The sequence below is a fragment of the Ranitomeya variabilis genome, chromosome 5, assembly GCF_051348905.1.
Source record: "Ranitomeya variabilis isolate aRanVar5 chromosome 5, aRanVar5.hap1, whole genome shotgun sequence".
NCBI classification, from domain to species: domain Eukaryota; kingdom Metazoa; phylum Chordata; class Amphibia; order Anura; family Dendrobatidae; genus Ranitomeya; species Ranitomeya variabilis.
The window spans coordinates 68,636,665-68,655,603 of record NC_135236.1 but is presented as its reverse complement, the minus strand read 5'-3'; the positions used below and the strand labels follow the sequence as shown (position 1 = coordinate 68,655,603).

The 18,939-nt window shown below is 45.6% G+C and overlaps 1 protein-coding gene across 1 annotated transcript in view; it reads right to left on the bottom strand.

Moving 5' to 3' along the window:
• Positions 1 to 2,414: 2,414 nt before the first annotated feature.
• The window catches only part of ATP6V1B2 (ATPase H+ transporting V1 subunit B2), a 30,054-nt gene continuing 13,529 nt past the window's right edge, over positions 2,415 to 18,939 (bottom strand). The window contains exons 2-14 of the mRNA XM_077262133.1: positions 18,547 to 18,602; positions 17,723 to 17,821; positions 17,528 to 17,621; positions 17,361 to 17,438; positions 17,129 to 17,268; positions 16,920 to 17,021; positions 7,722 to 7,819; positions 7,495 to 7,618; positions 6,962 to 7,112; positions 6,804 to 6,886; positions 6,614 to 6,718; positions 5,550 to 5,679; positions 2,415 to 3,339 (exon numbers count right to left, since the gene is read on the bottom strand). Of these exons, the coding sequence (XP_077118248.1) occupies positions 3,197 to 3,339; positions 5,550 to 5,679; positions 6,614 to 6,718; positions 6,804 to 6,886; positions 6,962 to 7,112; positions 7,495 to 7,618; positions 7,722 to 7,819; positions 16,920 to 17,021; positions 17,129 to 17,268; positions 17,361 to 17,438; positions 17,528 to 17,621; positions 17,723 to 17,821; positions 18,547 to 18,602 (1,403 nt within the window). The 3' untranslated portion in view covers positions 2,415 to 3,196. The remainder of the gene's footprint in view (positions 3,340 to 5,549; positions 5,680 to 6,613; positions 6,719 to 6,803; positions 6,887 to 6,961; positions 7,113 to 7,494; positions 7,619 to 7,721; positions 7,820 to 16,919; positions 17,022 to 17,128; positions 17,269 to 17,360; positions 17,439 to 17,527; positions 17,622 to 17,722; positions 17,822 to 18,546; positions 18,603 to 18,939) is intronic.

Below are 18,939 nucleotides of genomic sequence, written 5' to 3'. Positions count from 1 at the left end.
GTTCAGGTCCAGGGCCTATAAAATAATGGACATTATAATTATACTTGCCTGTCTAGCGACGCGTCCTCCCATCCCGCTGTCTCCCGGCCACATCTGCTTCCAGGGCCGCTCATTAACTTCACGCTAATGTCACGGCACCAACACTGTCAGAAAAAGCCAAAAACTGCCGAGTGCAGTAAATACCGCCAGAAGTTAATGAGCGGCCCCGGATGCAGATCCTGGAAAAACAGCAGATTCCTTCTGCTCAGGCAATGTTCCCCAACTCTGAGGACTGTTTTTTCCAGCAGGACAATGCGCCATGCCACACAGCTAGGTCAATCGAGGTGTGGATGAAGGACCACCACATCAAATCCCTGTCATGGCCAGCCCAATCTCCAGACCTGAACCCATTGAAAACCTCTGGAATGTAATCAAGAGGATGATGGATAGTTACAAGCCATCAAACAAAGAAGAACTGCTTACATTTTTGTACCAGAAGCAGTTTGAAAGACTAGTAGAAAACATGCCAAGATGCATGAAAGATGTGATTAAAAATCCTGGTTATTCCACAAAATATTGATTTCTGAACTCTTCCCGAGTTAAAATATTAGTATTGTTGTTTCTAAATGATTATGAACTTGTTTTCTTTGCATTATTTGAGGTCTGCAAGCACTGCATTTTTTTGTTATTTTGACCATTTCTCATTTTCAGAAAAACAATACAAAATTTATTGCTTGGAAATTCAGAGACATGTTGCCAAAAGTTTATAGATTAAAAGAATTTACATTTTACTCAAAAATATACCTATAAAGAGCAAAATCAGACAAAATGAACATTTTGCTGTGGCCTCTTAATTTTTGCCAGAGCTGTATATGACGTGAGATCGTGACGTAAGGATTGTGGCCTGATAACCCGCTGTGATGGTGAGACTGTTGTTCCTGGAGAGGTAACCGAGAGGGTGTATTACAGCTGTGGCTACTAGAGCATCATACATGTGGCTCTTATACTGGACACCATTTTTAGGTCACTGCATTCAATTTTAGCAAACTTTGAAAGTCCCACACTGGCCAACACTTTGTTAGATTCTTACCCTTTCTTTCAGAAGATTCACATGTACATAATTGGTAATAAACAATCTTGCAATTTTCACGCTGCACACTGGGGGTGTTCAACTCTTTCCTCTTTCTGGAAATCTACATGTATATTAGCAGCAATAGAATGGGTTTTGTATTGATGCATCTAATGAGCGTGTGCAATGGTCATTGTGCTGGGAGAAGGAGCTGTGATATCGCATGGTGTGATTGGTAGATCAACACAGCGATAATGATCGCTTCCTTTTAATTTCCGAGCTCACTTCAGGCAGAGGATCCTTCTTGGAGTTGGCCCTTCATTTGCTTGCAATGGCAGGAGGCACGGCTTAAAGGGTTTGCGCACAAATAATAAAAAAAAAGTTCTGGACTGTGCCGAAACTATATTTAACGATCTAACCAAAAAGTTGTAAGTCCGAAGACCATGATGGAAGTAAATCGCCTCAATGTGCCGTGTGTCCCATACCCATCACCTGACAAATGGGCGCTTTTCTCATTAGTTGGGAGATTGCTGGTGTTTACAGAACGAGCTTTGTAATGAATGCACGTCCACCATTATCGGCTTGTCTAAGTGCAATAAAAGGTTGTCCCCTTTCTGAAGATTCCAGTCCCTTGGTCCAGTTTTAAAATAATAAAATTCCTTACTCACTGTCCCCAGGTCCACCACTGAATCTCTTCCCCTGACACAAAGTTGACAGACAGACCGCCAATCACTGAGCTCAGTGGCTCTGTACATGTAGTCGATCACCCCACTCAGACGCAGAGCTCACCGACTGGCTGCAGCGCCATCACACCTGTACTGCAGCTATTATCAAGCACCAGAAGCGATGGTGGACCTAAAGACGGAGAAAAGTTGTTTGTTGTGTAAGACACTGCATCCTGGGACCAGGATTTTCTGAAAGGAGAGAATCCCTTTAACTACTGCAAGAGGGTAACAGTGGGCATGATTGGGCCATATACTCCATGCCAATTCCTCACTTCTTGGACCTACCCCCTCTAGCTCTACCCCCCTCTAGCTCTACCCCCCCCAGCTCTACCCCCCCCCAGCTCTACCCCCCCCCCCAGCTCTACCCCCTCTAGCTCTATTCCCCCCCGGCTCTACCCCCTCTAGCTCTATCCCCTCGTGAAAGGTCACCTTCTATTGGAGCTGGACTATGACAATTGGGGGCACCATGTGAAGACGTAGGGGGGATTTTGCTCATCACAGACTAGTTCTTTCTTTTCTATTGCCGTGTGCTGCCTTCACCACCAGCGTCCCTTCAGAGCACAACTCTCTGCCAGCCTGACCCCCATAAGACGCAGGGGTGGCCTGCAGGCGCGAAGAAGACGACACACCCGCTGCGTTCCTAATCGTACACGAATATTTATTCAGATATGATGCTCTTCAATAAATGTATACACCAGATACAGACGGAATGGACGACGAGCGCACCAATATTCACAGACATCAAAATCAGCCCTAAAAGAAAAAGGAGTTCGAACCTGCGGAGAAGAGGGCTGGCGCCAAAAGGAGAAGATAAATTAATATTAGGGACTGATGGGGGGACAACGGGGCGAGGTATAGTGCGGAGATAGACCGACAGAGGCCAGAACAGACTAATACATAGGTCGGCTGTCTGCCTGCCGCAGTATGTCCTGCTCGCATGTATGTGGCATGACATGCTGGGAGTTGTAGTACAGAGTGACAGCTGCATGTCTAGGCTCACAAAGCGCTATTGTATTACCAGCACATCAGATGCACACGACGGCACTATACATACACACGTCAGGAGGGTGCAGACCCCAGAGCGCTGCTTTATACATGACGCCTACAACACAGGGAACGCCAGCCATTGTCGAACTATAACTGCCATCATTTCCTGGCTGGCCCAGGCTGTCAGCGCATGATGGGAAGGGTAGTTTCACAACAGCTGGGGGTACCGCACGTTGTCGACTATTACATAGAAGCCGCATACACGATGGCGCCTGTTCTGACGGCACATGACGCACGCGCCTCGGTATCACCTGGAAAAATACAATTCTCTTCATAAAGGGAATGCAGAAAAAAAAGGTCATTTCTGCACTGCTCATTCCCAGGGGTCCCTGACAAACACATGGAGGGAAGTGGAGCTGAGGAATGACGGAGGGTCTCAGTGCTTGGCTGAGGAGTCTCGGGGGTAGAACTCTGCCAGGGTGCTGGCGGGGATCCTCTTCAGCATCTCCTTGGGGAAGATTCGAAGCAGCTGCCAGCCGATGTCCAAGGTCTCGTACACTGTGCGGTTGTCGTATGGACCTACAGAGAGGAGAAGAGTGTTAGGGTGCAGGATGGGATCGGTCCGGGTCAGACACCGGGGACGGGCCACAATCTGCACCAATGACTCCCAGATTCACCCACTGATCATTGCATAACATAGAACCTGCTCTGTGCTGCCACCATGTGGCTGCAAGTGAGAACCGCATCATCTGTTCTGCAGGAAAAGCGGCAAAGAACCTATGCTCCTACCTGGAATAAACGGGGTTAACGCTGGGCCACGTCAGACCCCCCTGGTGCCCTCACTGCTCCCCATCCATGTGTACCAAAAGCTGCTATTATCCCTTAAACGAGCCAGTAGTTGCTAAGGTAACTGCCTGCCGCCCACACGCGCACACATCCCCATGTGACAGTCCTTCGCAAGCTATTTAAAGGAGGGCTGAACAGCGGGATCCGCAGTGATAACGGGTGACGGCTCGCAAGCACCCGGAACCGCCCCGCTGCCAAGCCGCACTTAACTCATGGACTGCCGTGCAAGATCAGATTTACATGTATGTGCTTAGTGCAAGGAAACTGCAGGAGTGATGCCGCATGCTGAGACTTGTAGTGCCACTACAGACGGCATTATGTCAGGTTTTGCACTCTGGCGGTATGACATCTTGCACGCATTATATAGTCATCTGGAGCCTCATCGCTGGAGTGCATCTATACATAAGGCGCTGGACAGACGGACCACCACTACAACTCCCTACAGAACTCCATAATCTTATAACAGGTACACGATAACTAGGATTAACCCCAGAGTCCATACACAATCACACACAGTGCCAAGCGCATATTACCTGCTCTTACACTGCCACTCCAAAATATAGTTCTACAAATCTCCTTTGTCTTCCATATACTCTCTGTACCACATCAGTCAGTATCCTTCCCCACCTGGCAACTATATTGTCTTTAGTAAATCAACAGTCAGTATATCCTTCCCCATCTGGCAACTATATAATCCCACCTAAGTCACCAGTCAGTATCCTTCCCCCATCTGGCAACTATATAATCCCTAGTAAGTCACCAGTCAGTATCCTTTCCCATCTGGCAACTATATAATCCCTAGTAAGTCACCAGTCAGTATCCTTTCCCATCTGGCAACTATATAATCCCTAGTAAGTCACCAGTCAGTATCCTTCCCCCATCTGGCAACTATATAATCCCTAGTAAGTCACCAGTCAGTATTCTTTCCCATCTGGCAACTATATAATCCCTAGTAAGTCACCAGTCAGTATCCTTCCCCCATCTGGCAACTATATAATCCCTAGTAAGTCACCAGTCAGTATCCTTTCCCATCTGGCAACTATATAATCCCTAGTAAGTCACCAGTCAGTATCCTTTCCCATCTGGCAACTATATAATCCCTAGTAAGTCACCAGTCAGTATCCTTTCCCATCTGGCAACTATATAATCCCTAGTAAGTCACCAGTCAGTATCCTTTCCCATCTGGCAACTATATAATCCCTAGTAAGTCACCAGTCAGTATTCTTCCCCATTTGGAAGCTACATAGTCCCTAGTATGTCACCAGTTTGTAGTTTCCAAATGGGGAATTATATACTTAGTCCCTAGAATATCATAAGTCAGTATCCTTCCCCATTTGGCAGCTATATAGCTCACTCACTGAACTATGCCTATGCACTGGACCTGCCCTACCTGGATCAAAATGTTGTGCCTTCTCAAAATTTGGTGCTCGGAACAACCTCATCCATGCTTTTCTGCGGGTCCATCAGCAGTCATGGACACTTGCATGCCTATATATATATATATATATATATATATATATATATATATATATATATATATATATATATATATATATATATATATATATATATATATATATATATATATATATATATATATATATATATATATATATATATATATATACATACATACATACACTTTGAAACCCAGATGGCACAATAGCCATAGCTCTCGTAATTGGCTGTGACCTACACAATTATAGGTTTATATAAGGAATCTGTTGTGACCTAATGCAACAATGCACCTAGTGAGACCAGATGCCTCTGTGTTGTGTCCGGACCAGTGCGAACGGCACAAGTAAGTCTCCAGTGAAGCATCTATAGAGTTACGGAGAAATGGCGCCATCTGGTGAGCTAATCATGAACAGCAAGGCGACTTACAACGCCTCATTTCTAACGCAAATGTGTCCCTTTGGCTCGTATGCGACATTCCCACTCACCCTGGGCAATAAAGTTCTTCTCAAACTTCTGAAGGAACTCCAAGTAGAGAAGATCATCAGACGTCAGAGCTTCTTCACCCACCACAGCTTTCATGGCTTGTACGTCCTTTCCTATAGCGTAGCAGGCGTACTGAGGAAAGACAACAGTGGAGAGAGAGGTAATATGACCAGGGTCGGGGGCCACAGGGTTTCTTGCCAGAAAGCAGAACACATGACACGAAGATGCCTGATGTTCCAGGACTAGGGAAAAATCACAGATGATGGTGGAGTTAGGACTATCAACACCAAAGTACTGGAAATCCCTTTAAAGGGTGCATCCTACCAGAATAACCTAAGTCTCCTGCTCAGGAACCACCCCCCTTCCATTATCAACCAGCAGCTTCTGCTTTGAAGGACATAGTGCAACAATCAAGACTGCTTTTGACCCGAATGACCACTTTTAATAGGATGTTTTACCTGCAGGGATGGTTGCAAGACACGTGTGTGCTCATCAGTTTCCATTCTCATCTAACTTACGTGGGAACTGAAAATTAATAGAGGGGCATCCTAGGTACCAGCTCCTCACTCATACCCGGAGATGGGGATCCTGAACAAAGCTTCTCTTCCCCCTGGAGGACTTGTTTTGTAGTTGATCATGTGCACTGCATGCAATACCTAATTTCCCCTGTGGGAGTGCTGCTGAGAAACTGAGCACCTATTGCCAGATTTCACCACAGATCACAGATGATCATTGTGGGTCCCAGGAGGTGGGAAAACAGTCGGTTCATTGTCTTCCCAAGTAGGGACTGTCCAAACCAGAGAACCGCTTTATCAAGGTGATTTTCTCTAAATGACAATGACCTCAGAATAATCAAGTCGTATTGGTGCACAATACCGGCCGATTGCACACATCTCGGAAGGCATCAGTAGCTATATCCCTAGCCATTCTCATCTGGCAATGCGGAAGCAATCGCAGCCAGAACATCCCTTTAATAATTTTCAAATAAATAGTGGTCTGCGCCACAAAAGCTGCTTTTAGGAAATGTTACATGGATCATTAGAAAGAAACGCCACAGATTTCGTACCAGCTGGTTGGACACGTCCGAGTGATCCTTCCTGGTCATGCCTTCACCGATGGCCGACTTCATCAGACGGGACAGTGAGGGCAGCACGTTAATGGGAGGATAGATCTGAGGAGGAGAGGTATCAAATGTCATGGAGTGGACAACTAGAACCTGGACGGATGGTCCTACCCAACAGATATCCATCACCAACCTGTCTGTTGTGTAGCTGCCGTTCTACATAGATCTGCCCCTCTGTGATGTATCCCGTCAAGTCAGGGATGGGATGAGTGATGTCTGCAAGAAACCAGGGAAGATGAGATCAAGCAAGTGTGTGAACAATATGTGGCCAATTTATGGGCACACACTGACCGTCGTTGGGCATAGTGAGGATAGGGATCTGTGTGATGGAGCCATTCCTTCCTTCCACTCTGCCCGCTCGCTCGTAGATGGTGGCCAAGTCAGTGTACATGTAACCCGGGAAGCCTCTTCTACCCGGCACCTCTTCTCGAGCTGCGGACACCTGGTGCACAGAACAAGGTATATCAAGATTGTTTTAGGAACCTACAAAAAAAATCCAGCAGACAGATTGTCCAGTAGGACAACATAGTGGCAAGTCCATGCAGTGGCCAACTGATCATGCTCGGTCAAGCAGAGTCTAATTAATATCCCGTCTACGTCAGAACCGACTGTACATCTCAGATGGTGCCATAAACTATGGATGGAGTAGTAGGATGGGAGCGTTTCCTTAAACTCCTCCTTGCAATGGTCTTCTTGCTCAGGCAGGGTAACGGAGGACCCCATTCTTGCGATCGTCGTGCGTTGCAGTGATCAAACCAACCCCGAATTCAACAGTAATGCCCTCCCCAATAATCTGCGTCATGGCCCTGGTATACACACATCACCTCTCTCAAGGCTTCAGCATAGGAGCTCATGTCCGTCAGGATGACCAGCACGTGCTTCTCACACTGATAGGCCAGGAACTCTGCCGAGGTGAGGGCGAGCCGAGGAGTGATGATACGCTCGATGCTGCGGGGGACAAATCATGGCCGGTCAGACACCGGGGGGCACAGCAGGCAGCAGGCGGTGATCATAGATCAGCCCCATCAGCTAGCAATCATCCCGTACTTACGTGGGGTCATTGGCCAAGTTCAAGAAGAGACACACGTTGTCCATGGAGCCGTTCTCCTCAAAATCGGATTTGAAGAACCGAGCAGTCTCCATGTTCACCTTAAATAGTAAAAATACTTTTTTTCCTTAGTGTAGGGCCTGTTTTGCGTGCCGAGGTGACCTTTTTATTAATTCCATACTGGGTAACTTATGACATTTTGAACACTTATGTTTTTGTTTTCTTTTTTTTAAAAGGGACTCAGACTGTAGAACGGCAACTTTTTCCATCATGGTGTTTACTGTAGGTGTTAATTTTACATTTTGATAGATCGGACCGGTAATAAATATATCCATCCACATAATATACACACACTCACAGCCGAAAGTATTGGCACCCTTGACGTTGTTCCATAAAAAGGGGTATTTCTCCCAGAAAATGACGGCAATCACACATGTTTATTTATTTTGTTTATATTGGAACAACAACAAAAAACGCTGAGAAAATAACCACTGGACAAAATTTAACCCAAAATGGGCCAAACAAAATTGTTGGCGCCCTTTGGAATATGTAACTGCAATCAATCACTTCCTGTAACCATCAACAAGCTTGTTACACCTCTCTACTAGGATTTTGGACCATTCTTGTGATCTGCTCCAGGTCTCTCGGATTTGAAGGAGTCTTCTCCCAACAGCAATTTTAAGATCTCTCCACAGGTGATCAATGGGATTTAATCCGGACTCATTGCTGCCACTTCAGAACTCCCCAACGCTTTGTTTCCATCCATTTTTTGGGTGTTTCAGCAGATATGGTTGGGGTCACTGTCCTGCTTGAAGACCAATGACCTAGGATGCAAACCCAGCATTCTGACACTGGGCACTGCATTGCGACTCAAAATCCTTCGGTAATCTTCAGATTTCATGATTCTTCGCACACAGTCAAGGCACCCAGTGCCAGAGACAGAAATTCAACCCCAAAACATCTTTGAACCTCCAACATATTTGACTGTAGGTACTGTGTTCTTTTCTTTGTAGGCCTCATTCTGTTTTCAGAAAACAGTAGAATGATGTGCTTTACCCAAAAAGCTCTATCTTGGTCTCATCTGTCCACAAAACACTTTCCCAGAAGGATTTCGGCTTACTCACGTATAGGGATGGGCGAACCCGAACAGTAAAGCTCACCTACTTCTCCAGGATGTCAGTGTTACCGATTGGGTTCGGCACCCTGAACATCAGGTGTTTCCCACTCTGTCATCTGTATTACAGAATGAGTAACATCAATAAACGGTAAGGTTTTTAACATTAGAGTTAGGAACGTCTCAGTTAGGGTCACTGAAGTGGTGGGACGGCTTAACCTATAACCTAGTAACCTATATTTTCATGCACTATGCCATTTATTTATTTACTGCAAGGTATTTTATAATTATGTTTGTCTGTTTTTTAATTTATTTTTTAATAACCGAGAGAGCAGGCGCCGCTGATGGAGTATTCATCAGCCGGCGCCACACTTCGCTGTGAGCCGAACTGATTAACTGCGGTGACATCAGTGAGATCACCGCTAGCACCATGAGTAAAAATCTCGGTGAAGCGCTAAGCTCAGAAATTGGAGAAATTTCTTACTGTGAACTCACTGAGCTCAGCGCTGCACCATGAGACTTTCTCACAGTGCTAGCGGTGATCTCACTGATGTCACTGCAGTTTATCGGCCAGGCTCAGAGCAAAGTGAGATGGGATTGCAGCCTCTGTGACCTGCGGTAACCTCAATGACGTCACCACTAGTTACTGATGCTATGCTCGCAGCAGCTCATTCTCCTAGACGGTCGCATCCTTGCACCGTCCAGGTTGAAAACCACTTATCGCAGACATGGATTAAAGCGTGGGACAGTATGTCGGAAAGGTGAGGGATATGGTTGTTTTTTTTATTTTTGTTTTTTTACAGGAGACGAGGGCTTCAATTGAATGGGAGTTATACTCTCCTGTTTTTAATTTTAAATAAAGTAAAATGGTGTGTATTTTTATTTCAAATAAAGGACTTTATTCTGGCTGTGTGTTTACCATACAACTACAGGGTTAGTAATGGATAGGTGTCTTATAGACGCCTCTCCGTAGCTAACCCGTGGGCTTGATGTCACCTGACAATACAAATATTAATCCCACTTGTCACCGCTACAGGGCAAGTGGGAAGAGCTGGGCTAATCAATATCAATGGCCCCTTAAGCAGCCTGAGAATACCAGCCCCCAGCTGTTTGCTTTAGCTTGGCTAGTAGTCAAAAATGGGGGAGACCTAATGCAGTTTTTTAAATTCTTTATTTAAATAATTTAAAAAACAGCGTGGGGACCCCTCTATTCTTGATAACTAGCCATAATAAAGATGACAGCGGAGAGTTGCAGTGCACAGCTGTCAGTTTTGCCATGCTGGTTAAAAAAAAAAACTTTGCGCAGGCTGATGAATGCTCACATCAGTGGCGCCTGCTCTCGCTGTCAGGTAGTTTGCGCTGACACTGATGCACCCTGAGCCTGCAGGACAAATGGAGTTTCTTTGGAACTTAGTTGGGACTGCTTATCCATCATCCTGCGGTGCAGCCTTTCATCATTTCTTCTCTGCCGTACAGGGAGATTAGCTACAGTGCCATGGGTTGTTAACTTCTTGATTATGTTGCGCACTGTGGACAAAGGAGCATCAAGATCTCTGGAGATGGACTTATCTTGAAATTGTTGATATTTTTCAACCATTTTGGTTCTCAAGTCCTCAGACAGCCTCTCTGCTCTTCCTTCTGTTCTCCATGCTTAGAGTGACACACACAATGCAAAGATTGAGTCCGTATGTCCCCTTTTTATCTGGTTTCAGGTGTGATTTTCATATTCCCCACATCTGTTACTTGCCACAGGTGAGTTTAAATGAGCATCACTTGCTTGAAACAAAGTTGTCAAACCAAATTTTATTTATTTTTTTTTTAAAAAGTGCCAACAATTTTGTCCAGCCCACTTTGGAGGATTTGTGTCCAGTAATGTCCAGTTTGCCTTTTTTGTGTGTGTTTTACTCTCCTTTGGTGGATCGCTTGCAATCGCTGTACTATATTGCAGTAGATCATCAAAATGAAAATTTATGAAGCCCAGCGCAGAGAAGGACTAACATGGCAGACATGGGAGCCCTCAGCAGATCCCCAGCTGCCATGAGAGCCCAAGGGCACGCCGGCAAGAGGACCGAAGGGAGCCAATGTATGCGATCACTGGAAATTAAATACTGCTGACCGCTTCATTTAAATGGTTAAATAGCAGCAATTTTAGCTGATTCCGAAGGCTACTATCACAGGAAGATCCGGCTGTGTAGTGCAGGCTCAGCTCCTGAACATGCTCCATACACTGGAAGGGGTTACATGAGAAAAACATGGCCGCTTTCTGCCAGCAATAGCTCCACAATTTTTTTAATTTCACTCCTTTTACCAATGGTGGCTGATTCTTCCCTACAGTTGGTGAGAATCGAGTCGCTGTATTCGGCCCACAACTGTAAGCTGCGGCCGCTGGAAGGGAACCGCAAACACATTCTCCTACCCGACAGCACCTTTGGCTTGGCTTTTGATGAGGCTGGATAATCTAGAGCGCCATGAATGCTGTCAGGTAAGAGGCAGTTCTCACAGCCCCCCTACAGAGGACACAGATTACTGTTGTGGCCAATGGTCTTAACCTATTGGATAAACGTCGCCATTTCGTGAGGACCTCGCACTCAGACCCTGGAGACATGTCCCATTAATCAATGTCTGATAAAGGGATTGTACAAGTTAGTAAATGTATATACACCTCATCAGAAAATTCTGCGCTGTAAAGTCTCTCCATCTGGAAGATGTGTTCTGCAAATTGAATTGGCAGTGTAATACTCAATTTCGCCTGTGGAGGTGCTGCAGGGAATTTCAACACTAAAGCCCCAATTGATCAAAGCTGGCAATTTGCAAGCCGGTCTTAATGAAGCCACATGCCCCCAATTCTTTAAAGAGACCATGTCAGTAGGATCATCCCTCCTAAGCCGTCTATATGGGCACGTAGGTCAAGGGAAGCTGAATAAAAGGATACCTTGATGTCTGCAATATGATGGTCTTATTCCAGAGAAATCCATGTTTCTCTTAATATGTAAATGAGCTGTTAAGATCTATGGGCCGGACATAGATCTCCCAGAGAATCTGTTTATTGTAAATAAAAGGGGGAGTTACTAGTGTGAAACATAGATCAGAAGAGCAGACTGTCAGTCATTACAACACCTCCTTTAAGCTCTGGAGGCAGATTATTAGGGAGATCTATGTCGGGCCCATAGATCTTAACAGCTTATTTACATATTAAGGAAAACACGGATTTCTCCATAATAAGACTTTGGCGATGTTTTGTCAAAGATGATATTTGGGACTGGCATAAATTAGCTAAAATTTTGTGCAACTTCAAAAACCAATGAATCGGTGCTTTATGTCCAGGTTTTCCCTACATATTAACCCCTTCACCCCCAAGGGTGGTTTGCACGTTAATGACCGGGCCAATTTTTACAATTCTGACCACTGTCCCTTTATGAGGTTATAACTCTGGAACGCTTCAACGGATCCTGGTGATTCTGACATTGTTTTCTCGTGACATATTGTACTTCATGATAGTGGTAAAAATTCTGTGATAGTACCTGCGTTTATTTGTGAAAAAAACGGAAATTTGGCGAAAATTTTGAAAATTTCGCAATTTTCCAACTTTGAATTTTTATGCAATCAAATCACAGAGATATGTCACACAAAATACTTAATAAGTAACATTTCCCACATGTCTACTTTACATCAGCACAATTTTGGAACCAAAATTTTTTTTTGTTAGGGAGTTATAAGGGTTAAAAGTTGACCAGCAATTTCTCATTTTTAAAACACCATTTTTTTTTTTAGGGACCATATCTCATTTGAAGTCATTTTGAGGGGTCTATATGATAGAAAATACCCAAGTGTGACACCATTCTAAAAACTGCACCCCTCAAGGTGCTCAAAACCATATTCAAGAAGTTTATTAACCCTTCTGGTGCTTCACAGGAATTTTTGGAATGTTTAAATAAAAATGAACATTTAACTTTTTTTCACAAAAAATTTACTTCAGCTCCAATTTGTTTTATTTTACCAAGGGTAACAGGAGAAAATGGACACCAAAAGATGTTATACAATTTGTCCTGAGTACGCCGATACTCCATATGTAGGGGTAAACCACTGTTTGGGCGCATGACAGAGCTCGGAAGCGAAGGAGCGCCATTTGACTTTTCAATGCAAAATTGACTGGAATTGAGATGGGACGCCATGTTGCGTTTGGGGAGCCCCTGATGTGCCTAAACATTGAAACCCCCCACAAGTGACACCATTTTGGAAAGTAGACCCCCTAAGGAACTTATCTAGAGGTGTGGTGAGGACTTTGACCCACCAAGTGCTTCACAGAAGTTTATAATGCAGAACCGTAAAAATAAAAAATCATATTTTTTCACAAAAATTATGTTTTCACCCCCAATTTTTTATTTTTCCAAGGGTAAGAGAAGAAATTGGACCCCAAAAGTTGTTGTACAATTTGTCCTGAGTACGCTGATACCCCATATGTGGGAGTAAACCACTGTTTGGGCGCATGGGAGACCTCGGAAGGGAAGGAGCGCCGTTTGACTTTTTCAATGCAAAATTGAAGGAATTGAGATGGGACGCCATGTTGCATTTGGAGAGCCACTGATGTGCCTAAACATTGAAACCCCCCACAAGTGACACCATTTTGGAAAGTAGACCCCCTAAGGAACTTATCTAGATGTGTTTTGAGCGCTTTGACCCACCAAGGGCTTCACAGAAGTTTATAATGCAGAGCCGTAAAAATAAAACAAAAATTTTTTCCCACAAAAATTATTTTTTAGCCCCCAGTTTGGTATTTTCCCGAGGGTAACAGGATTAATTGGACCCCAAAAGTTGTTGTCCAATTTGTCCTGAGTGCGCTGATACCCCATATGTGGGGGGGAACCACCGTTTGGACGCATGGAAGGGCTCGGAAGGGAAGGAGCGCCATTTGGAAAGCAGACTTAGATGGAATGGTCTGCAGGCGTCACATTGCGTTTGCAGAGCCCCTAATGTACCTAAACAGTAGAAGCCCCGCACAAGTGACCCCATTTTTCCAAGGGTAAGAGAAGAAATTGGACCCCAAAAGTTGTTGTACAATTTGTCCTGAGTACGCTGATACCCCATATGTGGGAGTAAACCACTGTTTGGGCGCATGGGAGACCTCGGAAGGGAAGGAGCGCCGTTTGACTTTTCAATGCAAAATTGACAGGAATTGAGATGGGACGCCATGTTGCGTTTGGAGAGCCACTGATGTGCCTAAACATTGAAACCCCCCACAAGTGACACCATTTTGGAAAGTAGACCCCCTAAGGAACTTATCTAGATGTGTTTTGAGCGCTTTGACCCACCAAGGGCTTCACAGAAGTTTATAATGCAGAGCCGTAAAAATAAAACAAAAATTTTTTCCCACAAAAATTATTTTTTAGCCCCCAGTTTGGTATTTTCCCGAGGGTAACAGGATTAATTGGACCCCAAAAGTTGTTGTCCAATTTGTCCTGAGTGCGCTGATACCCCATATGTGGGGGGGAACCACCGTTTGGACGCATGGAAGGGCTCGGAAGGGAAGGAGCGCCATTTGGAAAGCAGACTTAGATGGAATGGTCTGCAGGCGTCACATTGCGTTTGCAGAGCCCCTAATGTACCTAAACAGTAGAAGCCCCGCACAAGTGACCCCATTTTGGAAACTAGACCCCCCAAGGAACTTATCTAGGTGTGTTGTAAGAACTTTGAACCCCCAAGTGTTTCACTACAGTTTATAACGCAGAGCCGTGAAAATAAAAAAAAAAATTTTTCCCACAAAAATTATTTTTTAGCCCCCAGTTTTGTATTTTCCCAGGGGTAACAGGAGAAATTGGACCGCAAAGGTTGTTGTCCTATTTGTCCTGAGTACGCTGATACCCCATATGTTGGGGTAAACCCCTGTTTGGGCACACGGGAGAGCTCGGAAGGGAAGGAGCACTGTTTTACTTTTTCAACGCAGAATTGGCTGGAATTGAGATCGGACGCCATGTCGCGTTTGGAGAGCCCCTGATGTGCCGAAACAGTGGAAAACCCCCAATTATAACTGAAACCCTAATCCAAACACACCCCTAACCCTAATCCCAACAGTAACCCTAACCACACCTCTAACCCTGACACACCCCTAACCCTAATCCCAACCCTATTCCCAACCGTAAATGTAATCTAAACCCTAACCGTAACTTTAGCCCCAACCCTAACCCTAACTTTAGCCCCAACCCTAACTGTAGCCTTAACCCTAGCCCCAACCCTTGCCCTAACCCTAGCCCTAACCCTAGCCCTAGCCCTAACCCTAGCCCTAACCCTAGCCCTAACCCTAGCCCTAACCCTAGCCCTAACCCTAGCCCCAACCCTAGCCCCAACCCTAGCCCTAACCCTAGCCCCAACCCTAGCCCCAACCCTAGCCCCAACCCTAGCCCCAACCCTAGCCCCAACCCTAGACCTAACCCTAGACCTAACCCTAACCTTAGCCCTAACCCTAGCCCCAACCCTAACCCTAACCCTAATGGGAAAATGGAAATACATTTTTTTTATTTTTCCCTAACTAAGGGGGTGATGAAGGGGGGTTTGATTTACTTTTATAGCGAGTTTTTTTAGCGGATTTTTATGATTGGCAGCCGTCACACACTGAAAGACGCTTTTTATTGCAAAAAATATTTTTTGCGTTACCACATTTTGAGAGCTATAAATTTTCCATATTTTGGTCCACAGAGTCATGTGAGGTCTTGTTTTTTGCGGGACGAGTTGACGTTTTTATTGGTAACATTTTTGGGCACGTCACATTTTTTGATCGCCTTTTATTCCGATTTTTGTGAGGCAGAATGACCAAAAACCAGCTATTCATGAATTTCTTTTGGGGGAGGCGTTTATACCGTTCCGCATTTGGTAAAATTGATAAAGCAGTTTTATTCTTCGGGTCACTACGATTACAGCGATACCTCATTTATATTATTTTTTTATGTTTTGGCGCTTTTATACGATAAAAACTATTTTATGGAAAAAATAATTATTTTTGCATCGCTTTATTCTCAGGACTATAACTTTTTTATTTTTTTGCTGATCATGCTGTATGGCGGCTCGTTATTTGCGGGACAAGATGATGCTTTCAGCAGTACCATGGTTATTTATATCTGTCTTTTTGATCGCGTGTTATTCCACTTTTTGTTCGGCGGTATGATAATAAAGCGTTGTTTTTTGCCTCGTTTTTTTTTTTTTTTCTTACGGTGTTTACTGAAGGGGTTAACTAGTGGGCCAGTTTTATAGTTCGGGTCGTTACGGACACGGCGATACTAAATATGTGTACTTTTGTTTTTTTATTATTATTTAGATAAAGAAATGTATTTATGGGAATAATATAATTTTTTTTTTTTCATTATTTTGGAATTTATTTTTTTTTTTTTTTACACATTTGGAAATATTCTTTTTTTTTCTTTGCCCCAGGGGGGGACAATACAGATCGGTGATCTGCCAGTTTGCATAGCACTCTGACAGATCACCGATCTGAGAGAAGCGCAGGCTGCTTCACAGTGCCTGCTCTGAGCAGGCTTCTGTGAAGCCACCTCCCTCCCTGCAGGACCCGGATCCGCGGCCATCTTGGATCCGGGTCTGGAGCAGGCAGGGAGGGAGGTAAGACCCTCGCAGCAACGCGATCACATCGCGTTGCTGCGGGGGGCTCAGGGAAGCCCGCAGGGAGCCCCCTCCCTGCGCGATGCTTCCCTGCACCGCCGGCACATCGCGATCATGTTTGATCGCGGTGTGCCGGGGGTTAATGTGCCAGGAGCGGTCCGTGACCGCTCCTGGCACATAATGCCGGATGTCAGCTGCGATAGGCAGCTGACACCCGGCCGCGATCGGCCACGCCCCCCCCCATGAGCGCCGCCGATCGCGCTGGACGTACTATTCCGTCCGTGGTCATGGGGGCCCACCCCACCTCGACGGGATAGTACGTCCGATGTCAGAAAGGGGTTAAAGGTGACTGCAGGAAGGTACTTGGAACAATCCCTACTGGTTAGAAGGATCTGCTGACTAGGTGATGACAAAGACAAGAATTTACAAAATATTGGTAAGTCCAATTCGTAGTCGGCCGCACTTCACCAATATTCACTTACCCCCATAGCAGCAAACACAATGGCGAAGTTATCCTCGGAGTAATCCATAACATCTTTGGATTTCTTTACTAGCCCGGCCTGACGACAGATCTGTGCCGCAATCTGACAGGAGCGGATATATACAGTATATAAGGATATACTACGTGACGGGCCCATACGTATATACAACCCCCTGACACTCATACTAATGCACCAAGTGTCCACCTCACCTCATTATGGGGCAGACCGGCGGCAGAGAAGATCGGGATCTTCTGCCCACGGGCAATACTGTTCATGCCATCGATGGCAGATATGCCCGTCTGGATCATCTCCTCGGGGTAAATTCGGCACTGAGGATTAATGGGCTGTCCTGCAAGGAACATACAGAAAGTTTAGATAGAAAACATAAAAATAATGAACATATCAGATGACTCGAGACTTCTCCAGGGTCCTCAGCCTTACCCATGATGTCCAGGTAATCTTCAGCCAGTACCATAGGCCCGCGGTCAATGGGCTTCCCGGAGCCGTTAAATACACGACCTGGAGAACCAGAACTGAATATCTCAGCAAAATCCAATCCGACCACAACCCAGAATACGTCTATACGTGGTGTTATGGGGCACACATACCCAGCATGTCCTCCGACACAGGGGTCCGCAGGATATCTCCAGAAAACTCACAAGACGTCTTCTTGGCATCTATACCGGAAGTTCCCTCAAATACCTGCAGGAGGAAAAGGGTGAATAAGACATTGGAGGACAAAGAGGGCACAATGGGCAGACACCTGGGATCTGCAGGATAGCGGCCTGATCTCCTGGCCTTACCTGTACCACAGCCTTGGAGCCGCTGACCTCCAGGACCTGACCGCTTCTTTTTGTGCCATCAGGAAGGGTCAAGTACACGATCTCGGAATATCTGGGAAACTGAGAAAAAGACACAGGAGCGACATCAACCACAGCAAAAGGGAAAATGGTCAAAACCTAACACAAAGGCTTAATGCCAAAATAATGCAGAACCCAAGTATGAGGACGGAGGGTCACGAGGGGGAAGGAGGCAGAGAGTCACAAGGGGGGCGGCACTGAGGCTTCTTAGCAGATTTAAGGGGGTTGTCTTATGTCTTCAGGAGCGCACTGCTCCCCCTTCCTCTCCGCTCTCTGCTTGGCTCCTGATGTCTGACCATTTGGGTTGGTAGCACGGCAGAGTCGCTGACGTGGACTGTGCACTCTTGGATGCCGCCAGCACAGACAGCTTCGCTTCTGCTGTTCCAGAGGAGCACAAGGGACTGAAGTTGGATGAATCCGACTCGGCGCCTTTCATTGCCAGTGGCACTGCTAGAGTTAGCCGAGCCCCATACTGTAATGTCCATAAGTCCCATAGACAATAGAGCAGAGGTCCGCATGGTTTAGTGCAGAGCCCCAATTTTAGGATCGGTGAGGTGCACAGCAGAAAGACCACCAGCTATGAGTAAGTTACCAACAACCCTGTGTATAGGAGATAACTTGCCACCTTGCTACAAAGCCTTTAGGACCATAACTAAATGCATGGAATCCTTTTAAGCCTCCTGTGAAGAGGCTGAAGAGAAGGGGGCTACGAATTCTGCTCATCTCTGAGGCCCCATAATAAAGCCAAGAGCTCGAGATTGGATTACCTTGACATTGTCCAAGATGACGAGAGGTCCGTTGACTCCAGATACCGTCCGATAAGCTGCAAAGCAAAGACAGGCAGATTAATGTGGAGGGCAGATTAATGTGGAGAGCAAAGAGGGCGAGAAACACACCAGTATCACCAAGAACGAGGACAGAAATTCAGATTGATAGTTGGATGGAAGACAACCAACAGGACATGACTTCGATAATCTGCCCAACATGGGGGCACAATATGAGGGTCCGCCAAAGTTCGGAAATTCTCACATTGCTGGCTGCACCCTGTAATACAACAGCAGGTAATGTAAGGGGTCCAGTGGGCCACAAGTGTAGGACTGAGTGGTGATGTGTTAATGCCGCCTAATCTTCAGGGTGGGCTTGTATTGCGGTATAACTGG